Here is a 17,019-nt window from a genome sequence, read left to right as displayed (position 1 = left end):
TAATAATTCAAAACTTTTTAAAAACACAAATTTGGTTTGTTTCAACTTTTTCCAAGAGCTGTAAATGTTTATTTTTTTTTTTTTAGCCGCCAAAGCTGTGTGAGGGCTTGTTTTTTTGTGTGTGCCATACTGTTACCATTTTGGGGAACACAGGACGTTTTGCTTACTTTTTACTGCATTATTTTTTTGGGAGGGCGGGTTGGAGTGATTTTTTTTTCTTCTTTATTTGCAATTTTATTCCTTCATACATCGGACTTTCACAGACCTGGCCATACCAAGTATGCTAGATATTTCTTTATTCTAGGTTGAGAATAACAGTGGGGTTTATTCAATTTTTTCTTTCTTTTTTTTTTTTTTTTTTAAACGTCCCCAGGGTACTTCCATCTGTGATTGTTTGTTGATCTCTTGTACAATACACTGCAATGATTTGGTATTACAGCATTAAGTAAAAAAATTACACCGACCTGTGGGTGAGAGCAAGAGAATTACCTCTTACACGACGACAACCGTGGCGGCTCCTCTTCTGATTAGCCGGCCTGGTGCGATGTCCGTCAAGCTGCAAGATGATGTCGTGCCAGGCTGGCTAATCGAAAGAAGAACTACCGATGCCTGGAAGTAGCAACCTCCTCTCTTGCTCACATACCGTTCTTACTCTTAGGCCGGAGACACACTGGTGCGAGATACGGCCGAGTCTCGCTGGTTAAAAGCAAGCTGTGGCACCGGCACTCCGGAGCGGAGCGTGCAGTTGCATAGCAATACATGGATCACACATGTGAGAAATACAGCCGAGTCTCGCATGTTAATACCCCGCATTGTCGACGTCGTTCAGGAGCGGAGCGTACAGCCGCATAGCAATACATGGAGCCGGACGCTCCGCTCCTGAGTGCCAGCGGCAATGCCGGGTATTAACATGCGAGACTCGGCCGTATTTCTTGCATGTGTGATCCCGGCCTTACTGATGGACTGGGATGTGTAAATTAATTTGCACCAATTCTAGTACCAACCTGTGTCTTTCTTTTTTTCGTAGTAGGTATAGACAGCTCCAGCAGTGCAGTTTTTTCCATGCCTTGTCATTTTGTACCTTTATGCATGTAACTCTGTAAAAACAAAAAATACATATATGTATATGTTACTCGAGTTTTCCGAGCATACTCGGGTGTTCTCTTGATTATCTTGGACGTGCTCGTAGATTATGTTTGATTCCCCGCAGCTGCAAGATTTGCAGCTGTTAGACAACCTGAACACAGGGATTGCCCGTTTGTTAGGGATTCCTCACATGTATTCAGTCTGTCTAGCAGGCGCAAATCATGCAGTTGCAGGGACTCAAACATACTCTACGAGCACGCCCAAAATACTCGGAGAACACCAGAGCGTGCTCGGAAAACCCGAGTAACGAGCTCACTCATCACTAGTATTAAAACAAAAAATGACAGTAAAACATAGCAAGTAGTGATGAGCGAGCATGCTCAGATAAGGTGTTATCTGAGCATGCTCAGGTGTTAACCAAGTGTCTTCGGCGCACTCGAATAATATGCTCTAGTCCCCGCGGCAGCATGTCTCGCCACTGTACAACTGCGACTGTCTAAGAGCCAGGAGACATGCAGCCGCGGGGACTCGAACATATTTTTCGAGCACGCCGAAGACCCTCAGTTAGCACCCGAGCATGCTCAGATAACACCTTATCCCAGCACGCTCGCTCATCACTAGTGGTAAGGTTGTGACATTATAGCATGGAGTGATCTCCGAGGCGGACAGAAAAGGAAAAGACAACAAGCAGGAAGACGGCCGGAGAAGGGTTCCGTTTTTGGTGATGGCATGGCTGCACCGCTTCTCTGGATCTGTGTGCGCTCTAAAGCCGACAGCAAAAGTTGTTTTGGCTCTGCAGAATCAGAGGATAACAGGGGAAACGAAGCAAAGGGCTTCAAACTACTGCCCTTGTTGCCTAGGAGACCGGCTACCGCTGATAAGACTGCAGAGGTGGCCAGTAACCAAAGCAACAAGTAGTAAACAATAACATTCAAAATGTATCTATTTTCAGGGCCAAAAAGGAGTTTTAATAAGAGATAAAGGTTCTCTTAACAAACACTTGGCATTTGTCTCCTCTTTAAGTGATTGAAATGTCTAGAATCCAAAAAAAGTCACTTTATGGAAGGTTTTTCCATTAATACAGTTGTTGCCATAGAAATGTGTCAGCTCCGAGGTGACTGCATAGTGCTACTGCACGGAAACAGCCGTGGAACTACAAGTCTCAGCATTCCGTCTCCGCCAAGAGCTGCTGGACGTTCAACTACGGCAGAAATGTCCCACACAGTACACAGATATGAGGAGAGACCGATGAGCAGGCGCTCACCGCACCGTGCGCCACACGGCCGCCGTGTTTACCTCGGTAATGTCGCTCTGTACGGTAAATGCTAGAGTGTACGGTAAATGCTAGAGTGTATGGGCTCCTTCCAGGTGTGACGTCATTTCCGGGGGCGTGTCCTATCGGGAGGGGGCGTGTTCTCCAAGGCGGCAAAGGAAAGCAGCATGACAGCTTGTGGACGCCATGGAGGTCAGTGGTTTCAGGGTGAAAAATGCTACTTGCCGATCGCTATTCGCTATTGGGGGAGGCACTGTGGTGGTCGACCTACTTGTCTGTGTGGGGAGTGACCTGTGGTGGGATTTTGGGGGGCTCCGCTGCTGCTGGCTATTGTGGGGGACCCCTGCTGTGGGATTTTGGGGGGCTCCGCTTCTGCTGGCTATTGTGGGGGACCCCTGTGGTGGGATTTTGGGGGGCTCCGCTGCTGCTGGCTATTGTGGGGGACCCCTGCTGTGGGATTTTGGGGGGCTCCGCTTCTGCTGGCTATTGTGGGGGACCCCTGTGGTGGGATTTTGGGGGGCTCCGCTGCTGCTGGCTATTGTGGGGGACCCCTGCTGTGGGATTTTGGGGGGCTCCGCTGCTGCTGGCTATTGTGGGGGACCCCTGTGGTGGGATTTTGGTGGGATTTTGGTGGGCTCCGCTGCTGCTGGCTATTGTGGGGGACCCCTGTGGTGGGATTTTGGGGGGCTCCGCTGCTGCTGGCTATTGTGGGGGACCCCTGCTGTGGGATTTTGGGGGGCTCCGCTGCTGCTGGCTATTGTGGGAGACCCCTGTGGTGGGATTTTGGGGGGCTCCGCTGCTTCTGGCTATTGTGGGGGACCCCTGTGGTGGGATTTTGGGGGGCTCTGCTGCTGCTGGCTATTGTGGGGGATCCCGGTGGTGGGATTTTGGGGGGCTCCGCTGCTGCTGGCTATTGTGGGGGACCCCTGCGGTGGGATTTTGGTGGGCTCTGCTGCTGCTGGCTATTGTGGGGGACCCCTGCAGTGGGATTTTGGGAGGCTCCGCTGCTGCTGGCTATTGTGGGGGACCCCTGTGGTGGGATTTTGGGGGGACCTGCTGCTGCTGGCTATTGTGGGATTTTGTGGGGGGGGGACTGCTGCTGTCTGTTGTGGTGGACTTCTGTGGTAGGCGACCTGCTTGTGTGAGGGGGGCTGCAGGCTATTGGGGGACCCCTGACCTGCTTGTGGGGGGGCGACCTGCTGCATGCTATTGGGGGTGACCCATTTTAGTGGGGGGTGACCTGCTTGTGGGGGGGGACCTGCTGCTGGCAATTGGGGGGACCCCTGTTGTGGGATTTAGGGGTGACCTGCTGCTTATGGGGTGACTTGTTTGGGGTGGGAGACCTGCTGCTGGCTATTGGGGTGACCCCTATGGTGGGACCCCTGTGGTGTGATTTGGGGGCGACCTGCGTGCGGGGGACCCATTTTAGTGAGGGTGACCTGCTTATGGTTGGGTTTGGGGAGGCGACCTGCTTGTTGCGGGACCCCTTTTAGTGGGGGCGACCTGCTTGTGGAGGGGTGACCTGCTGATGGCTATTGATGGGCCCCTGTGGTGGGGTTTGGGGGTGACCTGCTGGCTATTGAGGGGGACCCCTGTGGTGGGGTTTGGAGGTGACTTGCTGCTTACGGGGTGGACCCCTTTTAGTGGGGGCGACCTGCTGCTGGCTATTGGGGAGACCCTGGTGGTGGGGTTTGAGGGCGACATGCTTGTGGTCGGGTTTTGGGAGGGCATGACCTGCTGTCTATTGGGGGGGACCCTTGTGGTGGATGTGGGAGGAGACCTGCTGCAAGCTATTGGGGGACCCCTGTGGTGGGATGTGGGGGGTGACCTGCTTGTGGTGGGATGTGGGGAGGCGACCTGCATGTGAGGGGTGACCTGCTGCAGGCTATTTGGGGGACCCCTGTGGTGAGATTTGAGGGCGACCTGCTAGTGGGGAGGCGACCTGCTTGTCGTTGAATGTGGGGAGGCGACCTGCTTGTCGTTGAATGTGGGGAGGCGACCTGCTTGTCGTTGAATGTGGGGAGGCGACCTGCTTGTCGTTGAATGTGGGGAGGCGACCTGCTTGTCGTTGAATGTGGGGAGGCGACCTGCTTGTCGTTGAATGTGGGGAGGCGACCTGCTTGTCGTTGAATGTGGGGAGGCGACCTGCTTGTCGTTGAATGTGGGGAGGCGACCTGCTTGTCGTTGAATGTGGGGAGGCGACCTGCTTGTCGTTGAATGTGGGGAGGCGACCTGCTTGTCGTTGAATGTGGGGAGGCGACCTGCTTGTCGTTGAATGTGGGGAGGCGACCTGCTTGTCGTTGAATGTGGGGAGGCGACCTGCTTGTCGTTGAATGTGGGGAGGCGACCTGCTTGTCGTTGAATGTGGGGAGGCGACCTGCTTGTCGTTGAATGTGGGGAGGCGACCTGCTTGTCGTTGAATGTGGGGAGGCGACCTGCTTGTCGTTGAATGTGGGGAGGCGACCTGCTTGTCGTTGAATGTGGGGAGGCGACCTGCTTGTCGTTGAATGTGGGGAGGCGACCTGCTTGTCGTTGAATGTGGGGAGGCGACCTGCTTGTCGTTGAATGTGGGGAGGCGACCTGCTTGTCGTGGAATGTGGGGAGGCGACCTGCTTGTCGTGGAATGTGGGGAGGCGACCTGCTGCTGGCTATTGGGGGGGATCCCGTGGTGGGATTTGGGGACGACCTGCTGCTTACAGATGGAACCCTTTTATTGGGGGGTGACCTGCTGCTTACTGGGGGATCCCTTTTATTGGGGGGCGACCTGCTTATGGGTTGGGTTTGGGGGGGGCTGAAGAGGGTTTAAGCTGGGTGGGGGGTGGACATCGAAGGGGGTGTGTGCTGGGTGGGGGGGGTCCACGTCCGATGGGGGTTTGTGCTGGGTGGGGGGGTCCACGTCTGATAGGGGTTTGTGCGGGGTGGGGGGTCTGCATCTGGGGGTTTCTGCTGGGTGGGGGGTTCCGCGTCCGGTGGGGGTTGTACGTCCGATGGGGGTTTGTGGGGGTTGGACGTCCGATGGGGGTTTGTGGGGGTTGGACGTCCGATGAGAGTTTAAGCTGGGGTGGCGTTCGATTGGAGGGGGTGTCTGATGGGATTTATGGTTGGGGCAGGGGGCGTCATATTTGGATTTACGCTTGAGGGGAGGGAATGTCTGGTGGGCTTTGGATTTATCCTGTGGGGTCCGCTGGTTAATGTGAGGTGGAGGTTTCTGACTGGGGGAGCGAGGTTATGCTGTGTGGCCCGCTGGTTAATGTGAGGTGGAGGTTTCTGACTGGGGGAGCGAGGTTATGCTGTGTGGCCATCTGGTTGATGTGGGGGGGGGCTAATGCTTCATTGGGGTACACCAAAAAAAATATGAGCGTATGCTGCTTATGCTATGCAAAAAAAAAATTTAGGTATTTCCCTGTAGAGGAGGCCACACCACCAACTGGCACGAAGCTAATCCTTTTTAGCTTAATGTCAGTAGGAGGCAGACATGGGTCTGGACCACCCAGCCCAGTTTCTGACTTAGGTTTTGGGGGTTTTTTTTATTAACGATTTTCCTTTTTCTTTTTTTTTTTTTTTCAGATACGGCTTTTGAGGGTGACAGTGGAATTGTCACTCTAATCTCCCACCTAGAATTGTCACTACCGTATCATCTGTGGTCTATGAGGCAAGGCCCTGACACATCAAGAGTGTTTGTGGTTCCCCAGAGGACGATCCATGCCACGAATCCCCCTACCCTCTGGCCCCCCCAGAGCCAGATAGAGTAGGGAGGGAAGACGAATCCGTTATGTGCCAGCCGCCAAAAGGTCTGCGTCCAGGTTATTCCATGCCCATCTTCATCATCTGTCTGTGAAGAATGATGTGTGATCTTCAGGACACATACATCCTACCAGGCAGTGAGGGGGCTACTTTAAAAAAAAAATAAAAAAAAAAATGGAAAGGACAGGACAAGTATGTCCTAGTTTGCCCCTGAGCAATATGGACGTCTCCTGGGGAAACCTTCCTATTCATGCAGCCTCCATGTTTTCCAGAGGCTCCTGTGACCCTGCTCTTAAAATATCCAGGCTTCGGTCTAGGCCTTCTCTGGTGGCCGGTCCACACCGCCAGTGCCCTGAACAATCATGCACGCCAACTTTCTAGTGTGTCCTACTCTGCACCTATCAGTTTAAGAGTACTTCGCTTCTGCAACAGAGGACTAAAGTCTGCCTCCCAAGAGATCTGCTGTTCAATTTTGGTTGTTTTGGAAATGTTCTGTCCAAAAAAACGACGGGACAACTCTCCGACCCGCCAGGAAAAGACGAGACCTTCCTTTAGGCCAACCCCCTCCTGGCATCCATGAACCCACCGGCACTGGTCTGCTAGGCCTGGATCTAGCAGACTCTCTTCGACATGATGGGGCGTTCCCACCTTGGATGTTTCTCAGGGTCGGCTGCCGTGTCCTTCACAATTCAAGGCCGTTATTATGATCTCTGGTCTGGGACACCGAAACCTCAGACATTGGAGGCAGGCCTGGGGGGGGGGGCAGAGCCACATACCAAACCGACAGTCCAGCCCCCAGGCACTAACAGCATATTACAGTTTTAAAATACTGTAGAAATGCATAAAATGAAACAAGCAAGGGCATAAAGTTATTCAATGCAAAAAAATGCAGTTTTATAAAATTAGAAATGTTTCTATATCTAATGGTAAAATGATATTTATCCAGTAAAAGTCTGAGATTTCTGTGGGAAATGGTCATTTGTTCCTCTTAAACCAGTTCTGAATGTAAATAAAACATTGCTCTGATGAAGTCTCCACATTGTATTTTAGCCTTTCATTTCATGCGTAGGGCAGGACAAGCCCATGATGTATCTGTGTAACACATGGAAGGTGCTATAATAACAGCCTTAGGCTGGTTTCACACCAGCGTTCGTCAGGGCTGCGGATGGCAGCCTTCTTCCTCCGTTAAGGCTACTTTCACACTAACGTCGCTTGCTGTACGTCTCAATGCGTAGTTTTGGAGAAAAAACGCATCCTGCAAAGTTGCCTGCATGATGCGTTTTTTCTCCATAGACTTTCATTAGCAACACATTGGGACGGATTGCCACACGTTGCATCCGTCGTGCGACAGATGCGTCGTGTTTTGGCGGACCGTCGGCACAAAAAAAGTTCCATGTAACGTTTTTTTGTGCGTCGAGTCCGCCATTTTCGACCGCGCATGTGTGGCCGAAACTCCGCCCCCTCCTCCCCGGAACTCACAATGGGCCACGGATGCGTTGTAAAACTGCCTCCGCTGCCCACGTTGTTCTACATAAAACATACTGTCCGTCGGGCCGACGGTTTGCGACGGCCCGTACCGACGGACTAGTGTGAAAGTAGCCTAAGCCCCGCTCACTGCCACAACTCTTCATTCAGTTCCGCCTACGTCTGCATGCGTCCTGCATACCCTATCTTTAATATTGGGTACGCAGGCCAAGCGGATGCCTCCGCATGCGTTGTTTTAACGCGCCGACTGCAATAAAATGCAACATGTTGCGTTCGACGCAGTTCAGCGCATCTTCAAAATGAGGCATGCCTGCGTACCCAATGTTAGATGGGGGATGCATGCAGACGTAGGCGGAGCTGAAGGAAGAGGCGCAGCAGTGGGCAGGGCTTAATGGAGGAAGAAGGCTGCCGAACGCTGGTGTGAAACCTGCCTGAGACAGGTAAGCCACCTTTGAAACAATGTTCACATGTACAAGCTCTTAGCCCCTTTGTGGCGGGACCAATTTTTTAAAATCTGACCAGTGTCACTTTATATAGTAATAACTCTGGAATGCTTCAACATCCCATTGATTTTGAGATTAATTTTTTTTTTTCGTGTTATATTAGACTTTATGATAATGGTAAACTTGAGTTGATATGTTTTGCTTTATTTTGTAAAAAAATCAGAAATTTTACAAATTTTAAAAAATATAAATTTTTAATGATTTTCCCTTTAAGGCGGGAGTCACACTAGAGAGGAATACGGACGAGTGCTATGCGAGAAAAAAATCGCATAGCACTCGAACCAATGTTAATCTCCCATCACTTTTTTTTCAAGGCCGTATATGTGCGAGTGAAATTGCAGTATGCTGTGATTTGCACCGTATATCAGCCGAGACTCGCCAATGAAAGTCTATTTATGCAAGAAAAACTCGCACCACACGGGCCATCAGTGTGACTTGCGAGAAATACGCAACGGTGTCCTTTGAAAGGCCCGACAATTCAGGTGCAGTGTACAGTAAAATCACACTGACAGGTTACAATAGAATAGATATATATACACACAGTATAGGTGTATTTAAAATCTAAAGAGATACACTACAGACCAAAAGTTTGGACACACCTTCTCATTTAAAGATTTTTCTGTATTTTCATGACTATGAAAATTGTACATTCACACTGAAGGCATCAAAACTATGAATTAACACATGTGGAATTATATACTTAACAAAAAAGTGTGAAACAACTGAAATTATGTCTTATATTCTAGGTTCTTCAAAGTAGCCACCTCTTTCTTTGATGACTGCTTTGCACACTCTTGGCATTCTCTTGATGAGCTGCAAGAGGTAGTCACTGGGAATGATTTTCACTTCACAGGTGTGCCCTGTCAGGTTTAATAAGTGGGATTTCTTGCCTTATAAATGGGTTTGGGACCATCAGTTGTGTTGTGCAGAAGTCTGGTGGATACACAGCTGATAGTCCTACTGAATAGACTGTTAGAATTTGTATTATGGCAGGAAAAAAGCAGCTAAGTAAAGAAAAACGAGTGGCCATCATTACTTTAAGAAATGAAGGTCAGTCAGTCCGAAAAATTGGGAAAACTTTGAAAGTGTCCCCAAGTGCAGTGGCAAAAACCACCAAGCGCTACTAAGAAACTGGCTCACATGAGGACCGCCCCAGGAAAGGAATACCAAGAGTCACCTCTGCTTCTGAGGATAAGTTTATCCGAGTCACCATCCTCAGAAATCGCAGGTTAACAGCAGCTCAGATTAGAGACCAGGTCAATGCCACACAGAGTTCTAGCAGCAGACACATCTCTACAACAACTGTTAGGGCTTGTTTCCATTTGCGAGAAACACATCCGTATCTCGCATGTGGAAACCAAGCTGTGGCGCCGGCACTTTGGAGCGGAGCGTGCAGCTCCATGTGTTCCTATGCGGCCGCACGCTCCGCTCTGGAGTGCAGGTGCTACAGCTTGGTTTCCACATGCGAGATACGGACGTGTTTCTCGCAAATGGAAACAAGCCCTTAAGATGAGACTTTGTGCAGCAGGCCTTCATGGTAAAATAGCTGCTAGGAAACCACTGCTAAGGACAGGCAACAAGCAGAAGAGACTTGTTTGGGTTAAATAACACAAGGAATGGACATTAGACCAGTGGAAACCTGTGCTTTGGTCAGATGAGTCCAAATTTGAGATCTTTGGTTCCACCCACCGTGTCTTTGTACACAGAAAAGGTGAACGGATGGGCTCTAAATGCCTGGTTTCCACCGTGAAGCATGGAGGAGGAGGTGTGATGGTGTGGGGGGCTTTGCTGGTGACACTGTTGGGGATTTATTCAAAACTGAACCAGCATGGCTACCACAGCATCTTGCAGCGGCATGCTATTCCATCCGGTTTGCGTTTAGTTGGACCATCATTTATTTTTCAACAGGACAATGACCCCAAACACACCTCCAGGCTGTGTAAGGGCTATTTGACCAAGAAGGAGAGTGATGGGGTGCTACGCCAGATGACCTGGCCTCCACAGTCACCAGACCTGAACCCAATCAAGATGGTTTGGGGTGAGCTGGACCGCAGAGTGAAGGCAAAAGGGCCAACAAGTGCTAAGCATCTCTGGGAACTCCTTCAAGATTGTTGGAAGACCATTCCCAGTGACTACCTCTTGAAGCTCATCAAGAGAATGCCAAGAGTGTGCAAAGCAGTCATCAAAGCAAAACGTGGCTACTTTGAAAAACCTGGAATATAAGACATATTTTCAGTTGCCTTACACTTTTATTAAGTATATAATTCCACATAGTTTTGATGCCTTCAGTGTGAATGTACAGTTTTCATAGTCATGAAAATACAGAAAAATCTTTAAATGAGGTGTGTCTAAACATTTGGACTGTACTGTCTGTGTGTATGTATGTGTGTATGTGTATATATATATATATTATAATATATCACACGGACAGCGGAATAGCTGATAGTTAATTTGTCGGCTTCTGTTAAATCATTGCAGAGGCTGACAGGATAGGAGACATGGTTTACATACAGTAAACCATTGCAGAACAGTTAGACTTATATAGGTCAGTGACTAATACGGTTAGTAGTGTGTGTGTGTGTGTGTAAAATTTGGGGCCTGTATGTATTTAATAATGTTTTCACTGAAAAAACTGGCGTGGGCTCCCGCACAATTTTCTGTGCCACAGAGTGAAAGCCAGTGACTGAGGACAGATATTATAGCCTAGAGAGGGACCATGGTTATTGCCACCTCAGAAAAGGTGCATCTGTAAGATGCGCCAATTCTGGCACTCAGCCTCTGTCTTCTCACTGCCCTGTAGCGGTGGCATATGGGGTAATAAGGGGTTAATGTCACCTTTGTATTGTAAGGTGACATTAGGCCAGCTTAGTAATGGAGAGATGTCTGATAGATGCCTCTCCATTACTAACCTGTGGGCTTGATGTTACTTGACAATAAAAAGGTGACATCAACCGCACAATTATGAACCCCTCTGCTACAGGGCAAGTGGGAAGAGCGAGGCTAAGTGCCGGAATTGGCACATCTATAAGATGCGCCATTTCTGCGACGGCTGAGAGCTGATGGTTTTTAGCCTGTGGGGCTGCCAATATCCATGGCCTCTTCACAGGCTATAAATATCAGCCTACAGCTGTCTGCCTAGCATTTGCTGGTTGGATTTTATGTCAATATTTTGTGTCCCCCTGTAAAATAGCCAGTAAAGGCTAAGCAAACAGCTGTGAACTGATATTAATAGCCTGGGAACCTTTATGGTTATTGGCTCCTTTCCAGAATAGTAACATCAGCTGTCAGCATTCCCACTGCTGGTTATGAAAATTATGCGGGAGCCCATGCAGGTTTTATTTTTTGAAAAATAAACATATTGCATTTCACGCAGGTTTCTTAGTTGTTTTTTTTACAGCATATGTAGGTTAATTATGTTAATGCTCCTACATGGGTGTGTGTGTGTCTTTAGTTAATATTAATGAGGGTATCTCGTGAAGAGTTTGAATAAGGAAATGCATCAAATTCCTTTATTTATTTATTTATTTTTTTTAATATATCTTTATTTAGCGCTCACGATTTACAGAAACGCATCAAATCCGCATAAAAAAGTACAGAATTTCCACTGCGTTTTCTGCTAAGAGACGCACTAACCATGCAGACATTTCCTCAAGCAAATCTGCAACGTGCGCACATAGCCTTAACCATTATGCGTCCATATTCATTAATGAGCAGAACCACGTGACCGCTGAACACAGGAAGAGCTGCCCGGAGACCATCGGACATGCAGGGACCGCACCAGGAGCAGGTGAGTATGTGACAGCCGCCGCTTCCCCGCCGACAATGACTCGAGTATAAGCCGAGAGGGTCTCTTTCTGCCCCAAAAAATTTCGGCTTATGCGCGAGTATATACGGTACAGCACTCTAGAAGGGTGTGTATAAGGGCATATAGGTGCTGGTGGTACTATATATGGGGAAAACCTGGTGACAGGTTCCCTTTAAGAAACCTATGGAACTAGGTAAAAATTAGCATTTTTTTGGATGGTGAAAAACTTGTAATTTAAATATTGATGGTGGCTGAACTGCAGGTGGTCTGTGTCGCTTCATAAGTTTAAGGCCGGGGTCACACTAGCGTAGAATACGGACGAGCGCTATGTGAGAAAGCATCGCATGGCACTCGGACCAGTGTTAATCTATGGGGCAGATCACATCTGTGATTATTTTTTCATGCCAAATCAGCATACGAGAACAATCGCAGCATATATACCTGACAGAGGCCCATACATTCTGATATTATCAGTAATATATACCTGACAGGAGCCCATACATTCTGATATCATCACTAATATATACCTGACAGGGGCCCATACATTCTGATATCATCACTAATATATACCTGACAGGGGCCCATACATTCTGATATCATCACTAATATATACCTGACAGGAGCCCGTACAGTCTACAGTATATCTACAGTAATATATACCTGACAGGAGCCCATACATTCTGATATCATCACTAATATATATACCTGACGGGGCCCATACATTCTGATATCATCACTAATATATACCTGACAGGGGCCCATACATTCTGATATCATCACTAATATATACCTGACAGGAGCCCATACATTCTGATATCATCACTAATATATATACCTGACGGGGCCCATACATTCTGATATTATCACTAATATATATACCTGACGGGGCCCACACATTCTGATATCATCAGTAATATATATACCTGACGGGGCCCATACATTCTGATATCATCACTAATATATCTGACAGGGGCCCATACATTCTGATACATCACTAATATATATACCTGACAGGGGCCCTTACATTCTGATCATCACTAATATATACCTGACAGGGGCCCATACATTCTGATATCATCACTAATATATACCTGACAGGAGCCCATACATTCTGATATCATCACTAATATATACCTGACAGGGGCCCATACATTCTGATATCATCACTAATATATACCTGACAGGGGCCCATACATTCTGATATCATCACTAATATATACCTGACAGGGGCCCATACATTCTGATATCATCACTAATATATACCTGACAGGGGCCCATACATTCTGATATCATCACTAATATATACCTGACAGGGGCCCATACATTCTGATATTATCAGTAATATATACCTGACAGGAGCCCATGCATTCTGATATCATCAGTAATATATACCTGACAGGGGCCCATACATTCTGATATTATCACTAATATATACCCGACAGGAGCCCATACATTCTGATATCATCACTAATATATACCTGACAGGAGCCCTTACATTCTGATATCATCACTAATATATACCCGACAGGAGCCCATACATTCTGATATCATCACTAATATATACCTGACAGGAGCCCTTACATTCTGATATCATCACTAATATATACCCGACAGGAGCCCATACATTCTGATATCATCACTAATATATACCTGACAGGGGCCCTTACATTCTGATATCATCACTAATATATACCTGACAGGAGCCCATACATTCTGATATTATCACTAATATACACCCGACAGGAGCCCGTACAGTCTGTATCTACATGGCAACACAAGCCTCATTCATACATAAATAAACACAAGACAAAGTTTTCTTAGTGGAAAAATAAGGCCGTGATGTTTATTTTGGGTAACTCATTGATAACTTAACAAACAATCCCAAATAAATAATCAAGTAATTGACCAAATATTCCATAAACCAACGAACCATCCACCCAGAGACTGGGCGATTTTCCCACAACATAAACATCACGACAAAGTACAGCTTTAAGGGAGGGAGGGTAGGGTCTTCTTTCTTCACATGGTACCTCACAATGGTTGAAACCTGCCAGTACCTGGCCATAAATATCCCGGCGACAGCAAGGCAACGCGCTGACAACCAATTGTCAGCCGTTAAAAGACCGCCAAAACGGCTGATTGGGGCCGGATTTACCCAATAAAATACCAAATATGAATACCAAAAATAACAACCTTGGTTAGCAACCAGAAATGGCCAATCAGCTGTAGAGGCTGTGTGGCCATGTGACCCCCCCTATATTCCCTACGTAAAGTAGGGGGGGGGGCTTCCAATAATATATACCTGACAGGAGCCTGTACAGTCTGTATCTACAATAATATATACCTGACAGGAGTCCGTACAGTCTGTATCTACAATAATATATACCTGACAGGAGTCCGTACAGTCTGTATCTACAATAATATATATCTGACAGGAGTCCGTACAGTCTGTATCTACAATAATATATACCTGACAGGAGCCCGTACAGTCTATATCTACAATAATATATATCTGACAGGAGTCCGTACAGTCTATATCTACAATAATATATACCTGACAGGAGCCCGTACAGTCTATATCTACAATAATATATGCCTGACAGGAGCCCGTACAGTCTGTATCTACAATAATATATATCTGACAGGAGCCTGTACAGTCTATATCTACAATAATATATACCTGACAGGAGCCTGTACAGTCTGTATCTACAATAATATATACCTGACAGGAGTCCGTACAGTCTGTATCTACAATAATATATACCTGACAGGAGTCCGTACAGTCTATATCTACAATAATATATACCTGACAGGAGCCTGTACAGTCTGTATCTACAATAATATATACCTGACAGGAGTCCGTACAGTCTGTATCTACAATAATATATACCTGACAGGAGCCCGTACAGTCTATATCTACAATAATATATATCTGACAGGAGCCCGTACAGTCTATATCTACAATAATATATGCCTGAAAGGAGTCTGTACAGTCTGTATCTACAATAATATATACCTGACAGGAGCCCGTACAGTCTATATCTACAATAATATATACCTGACAGGAGCCCGTACAGTCTGTATCTACAATAATATATACCTGACAGGAGCCCGTACAGTCTGTATCTACAATAATATATGCCTGACAGGAGCCCGTACAGTCTGTATCTACAATAATATATGCCTGACAGGAGCCCATACAGTCTATATCTACAATAATATATACCTGACAGGGGCCTGTACAGTCTGTATCTACAATAATATATACCTGACAGGAGCCCATACAGTCTATATCTACAATAATATATACCTGACAGGAGCCCGTACAGTCTGTATCTACAATAATATATACCTGACAGGAGCCTGTACAGTCTATATCTACAATAATATATACCTGACAGGAGCCCGTACAGTCTGTATCTACAATAATATATACCTGACAGGAGCCTGTGCAGTCTGTATCTACAATAATATATATCTGACAGGAGTCCGTACAGTCTATATCTACAATAATATATATCTGACAGGGGCCTGTACAGTCTATATCTACAATAATATATACCTGACAGGAGCCCGTACAGTCTATATCTACAATAATATATACCTGACAGGAGCCCGTACAGTCTATATCTACAATAATATATACCTGACAGGAGCCCGTACAGTCTGTATCTACAATAATATATGCCTGACAGGAGCCCATACAGTCTATATCTACAATAATATATACCTGACAGGAGCCTGTACAGTCTATATCTACAATAATATATACCTGACAGGAGCCCGTACAGTCTGTATCTACAATAATATATGCCTGACAGGAGTCCGTACAGTCTGTATCTACAATAATATATACCTGACAGGAGCCCGTACAGTCTGTATCTACAATAATATATGCCTGACAGGAGCCCATACAGTCTATATCTACAATAATATATGCCTGACAGGAGCCCATACAGTCTATATCTACAATAATATATACCTGACAGGAGCCCGTACAGTCTGTATCTACAATATTATATACCTGACAGGAGCCTGTACAGTCTATATCTACAATAATATATACCTGACAGGAGCCCGTACAGTCTGTATCTACAATAATATATGCCTGACAGGAGTCCGTACAGTCTGTATCTACAATAATATATACCTGACAGGAGCCCGTACAGTCTGTATCTACAATAATATATACCTGACAGGAGTCCGTACAGTCTGTATCTACAATAATATATGCCTGAAAGGAGTCTTTACAGTCTATATCTAGAATGTCATGATTAAGGGAGCTTAGTCTCCAGAAACGCGTTGAGATTCTTACCCATATGGCTTGTGCTGAAGTCTGTATCCTCTATGCTCAATAGTATCTGAATAAAGAAAACTCTTTTTTACGGATTCGGTGAAGCTGGACATTCTTTTCTTTTTACAGTCTATATCTACAATAATATATACCAGGAAGGAGCCCATACACTCTAGCATCTTCAGTAATGAGCCGGCTAGAGTGTATGGGCTGCAGTCAGGCACCTGGAAGGAGCCCATACACTCTCTAGCATCTTCAGTAGTGAGCCGGCTAGAGTGTATGGGCTGCAGTCAGGGAACCAGGAAGGAGCCCATACACTCTAGCATCTTCACAGTGAGCCGGCTAGAGTGTATGGGCTGCAGTCAGGACCTGGAAGGAGCCCATACACTCTAGGCTCAACCCGCTCTGTACGGAAACCCGGGAGTCGCACAGTGATGACGTAGTGGCGCTGCCAGTAGCTGACACGTGATCAGGAGAGGCGGGGCCAACGTGTAAGGCGTCATTGTTCTGATGACGTCATTTGGGCGGGAAAGGGAAGCGTAGGTTTTCAGTGACTTGTAGCCACAATGGGCTGAGCCTCAGGCAGTGAAGTGGCAGAGTTCTGTGCTGGGCAGCCATACACATAAATCACGCAATAAAACTTGTTACTTATGGTGTAAATACTTCACTACAGACATATATTAGAGCTATATGTTATTTCGGTACAATAATTCATTAATTTTCTGTCAGGTTACACATCCGGGCCACCTGAGGGCCAGTGTTAGCCCTAATAAGCCCCTTTTTATCCCATCATTTATATTCTTTCTTTTTTTTAATTAAAATGCAATGA

The 17,019-nt window shown here is 46.7% G+C and overlaps 1 protein-coding gene and 1 long non-coding RNA gene across 3 annotated transcripts in view; one reads left to right on the top strand and one right to left on the bottom strand.

Annotated features, from left to right (window-relative positions):
* The window catches only part of NOSIP (nitric oxide synthase interacting protein), a 42,040-nt gene extending 25,390 nt beyond the window's left edge, over window positions 1-16,650 (bottom strand). The window contains exons 1-2 of one of the 2 annotated variants that reach the window (XM_077259795.1): window positions 16,579-16,650; window positions 1,005-1,097 (exon numbers count right to left, since the gene is read on the bottom strand). In XM_077259795.1, the coding sequence (XP_077115910.1) occupies window positions 1,005-1,074 (70 nt within the window). In that variant the 5' untranslated portion in view covers window positions 1,075-1,097; window positions 16,579-16,650. Of the gene's footprint in view, window positions 1-1,004; window positions 1,098-2,382; window positions 2,548-16,578 lie in introns of those variants that run through there. The other variant, XM_077259794.1, reaches the window with a different exon arrangement.
* LOC143770303 (uncharacterized) lies at window positions 2,462-7,138 on the top strand. The gene is made up of 2 exons (XR_013214593.1): window positions 2,462-2,551; window positions 5,927-7,138. It is a non-coding gene; the product is annotated as an uncharacterized LOC143770303 (long non-coding RNA).
* Window positions 16,651-17,019: the final 369 nt, after the last annotated feature.

The sequence above is a fragment of the Ranitomeya variabilis genome, chromosome 4 (assembly GCF_051348905.1).
Source record: "Ranitomeya variabilis isolate aRanVar5 chromosome 4, aRanVar5.hap1, whole genome shotgun sequence".
NCBI lineage: Eukaryota > Metazoa > Chordata > Amphibia > Anura > Dendrobatidae > Ranitomeya > Ranitomeya variabilis.
Note: the sequence above shows the minus strand (reverse complement) of the source record. Positions and strands in the feature narration are given on the sequence as shown.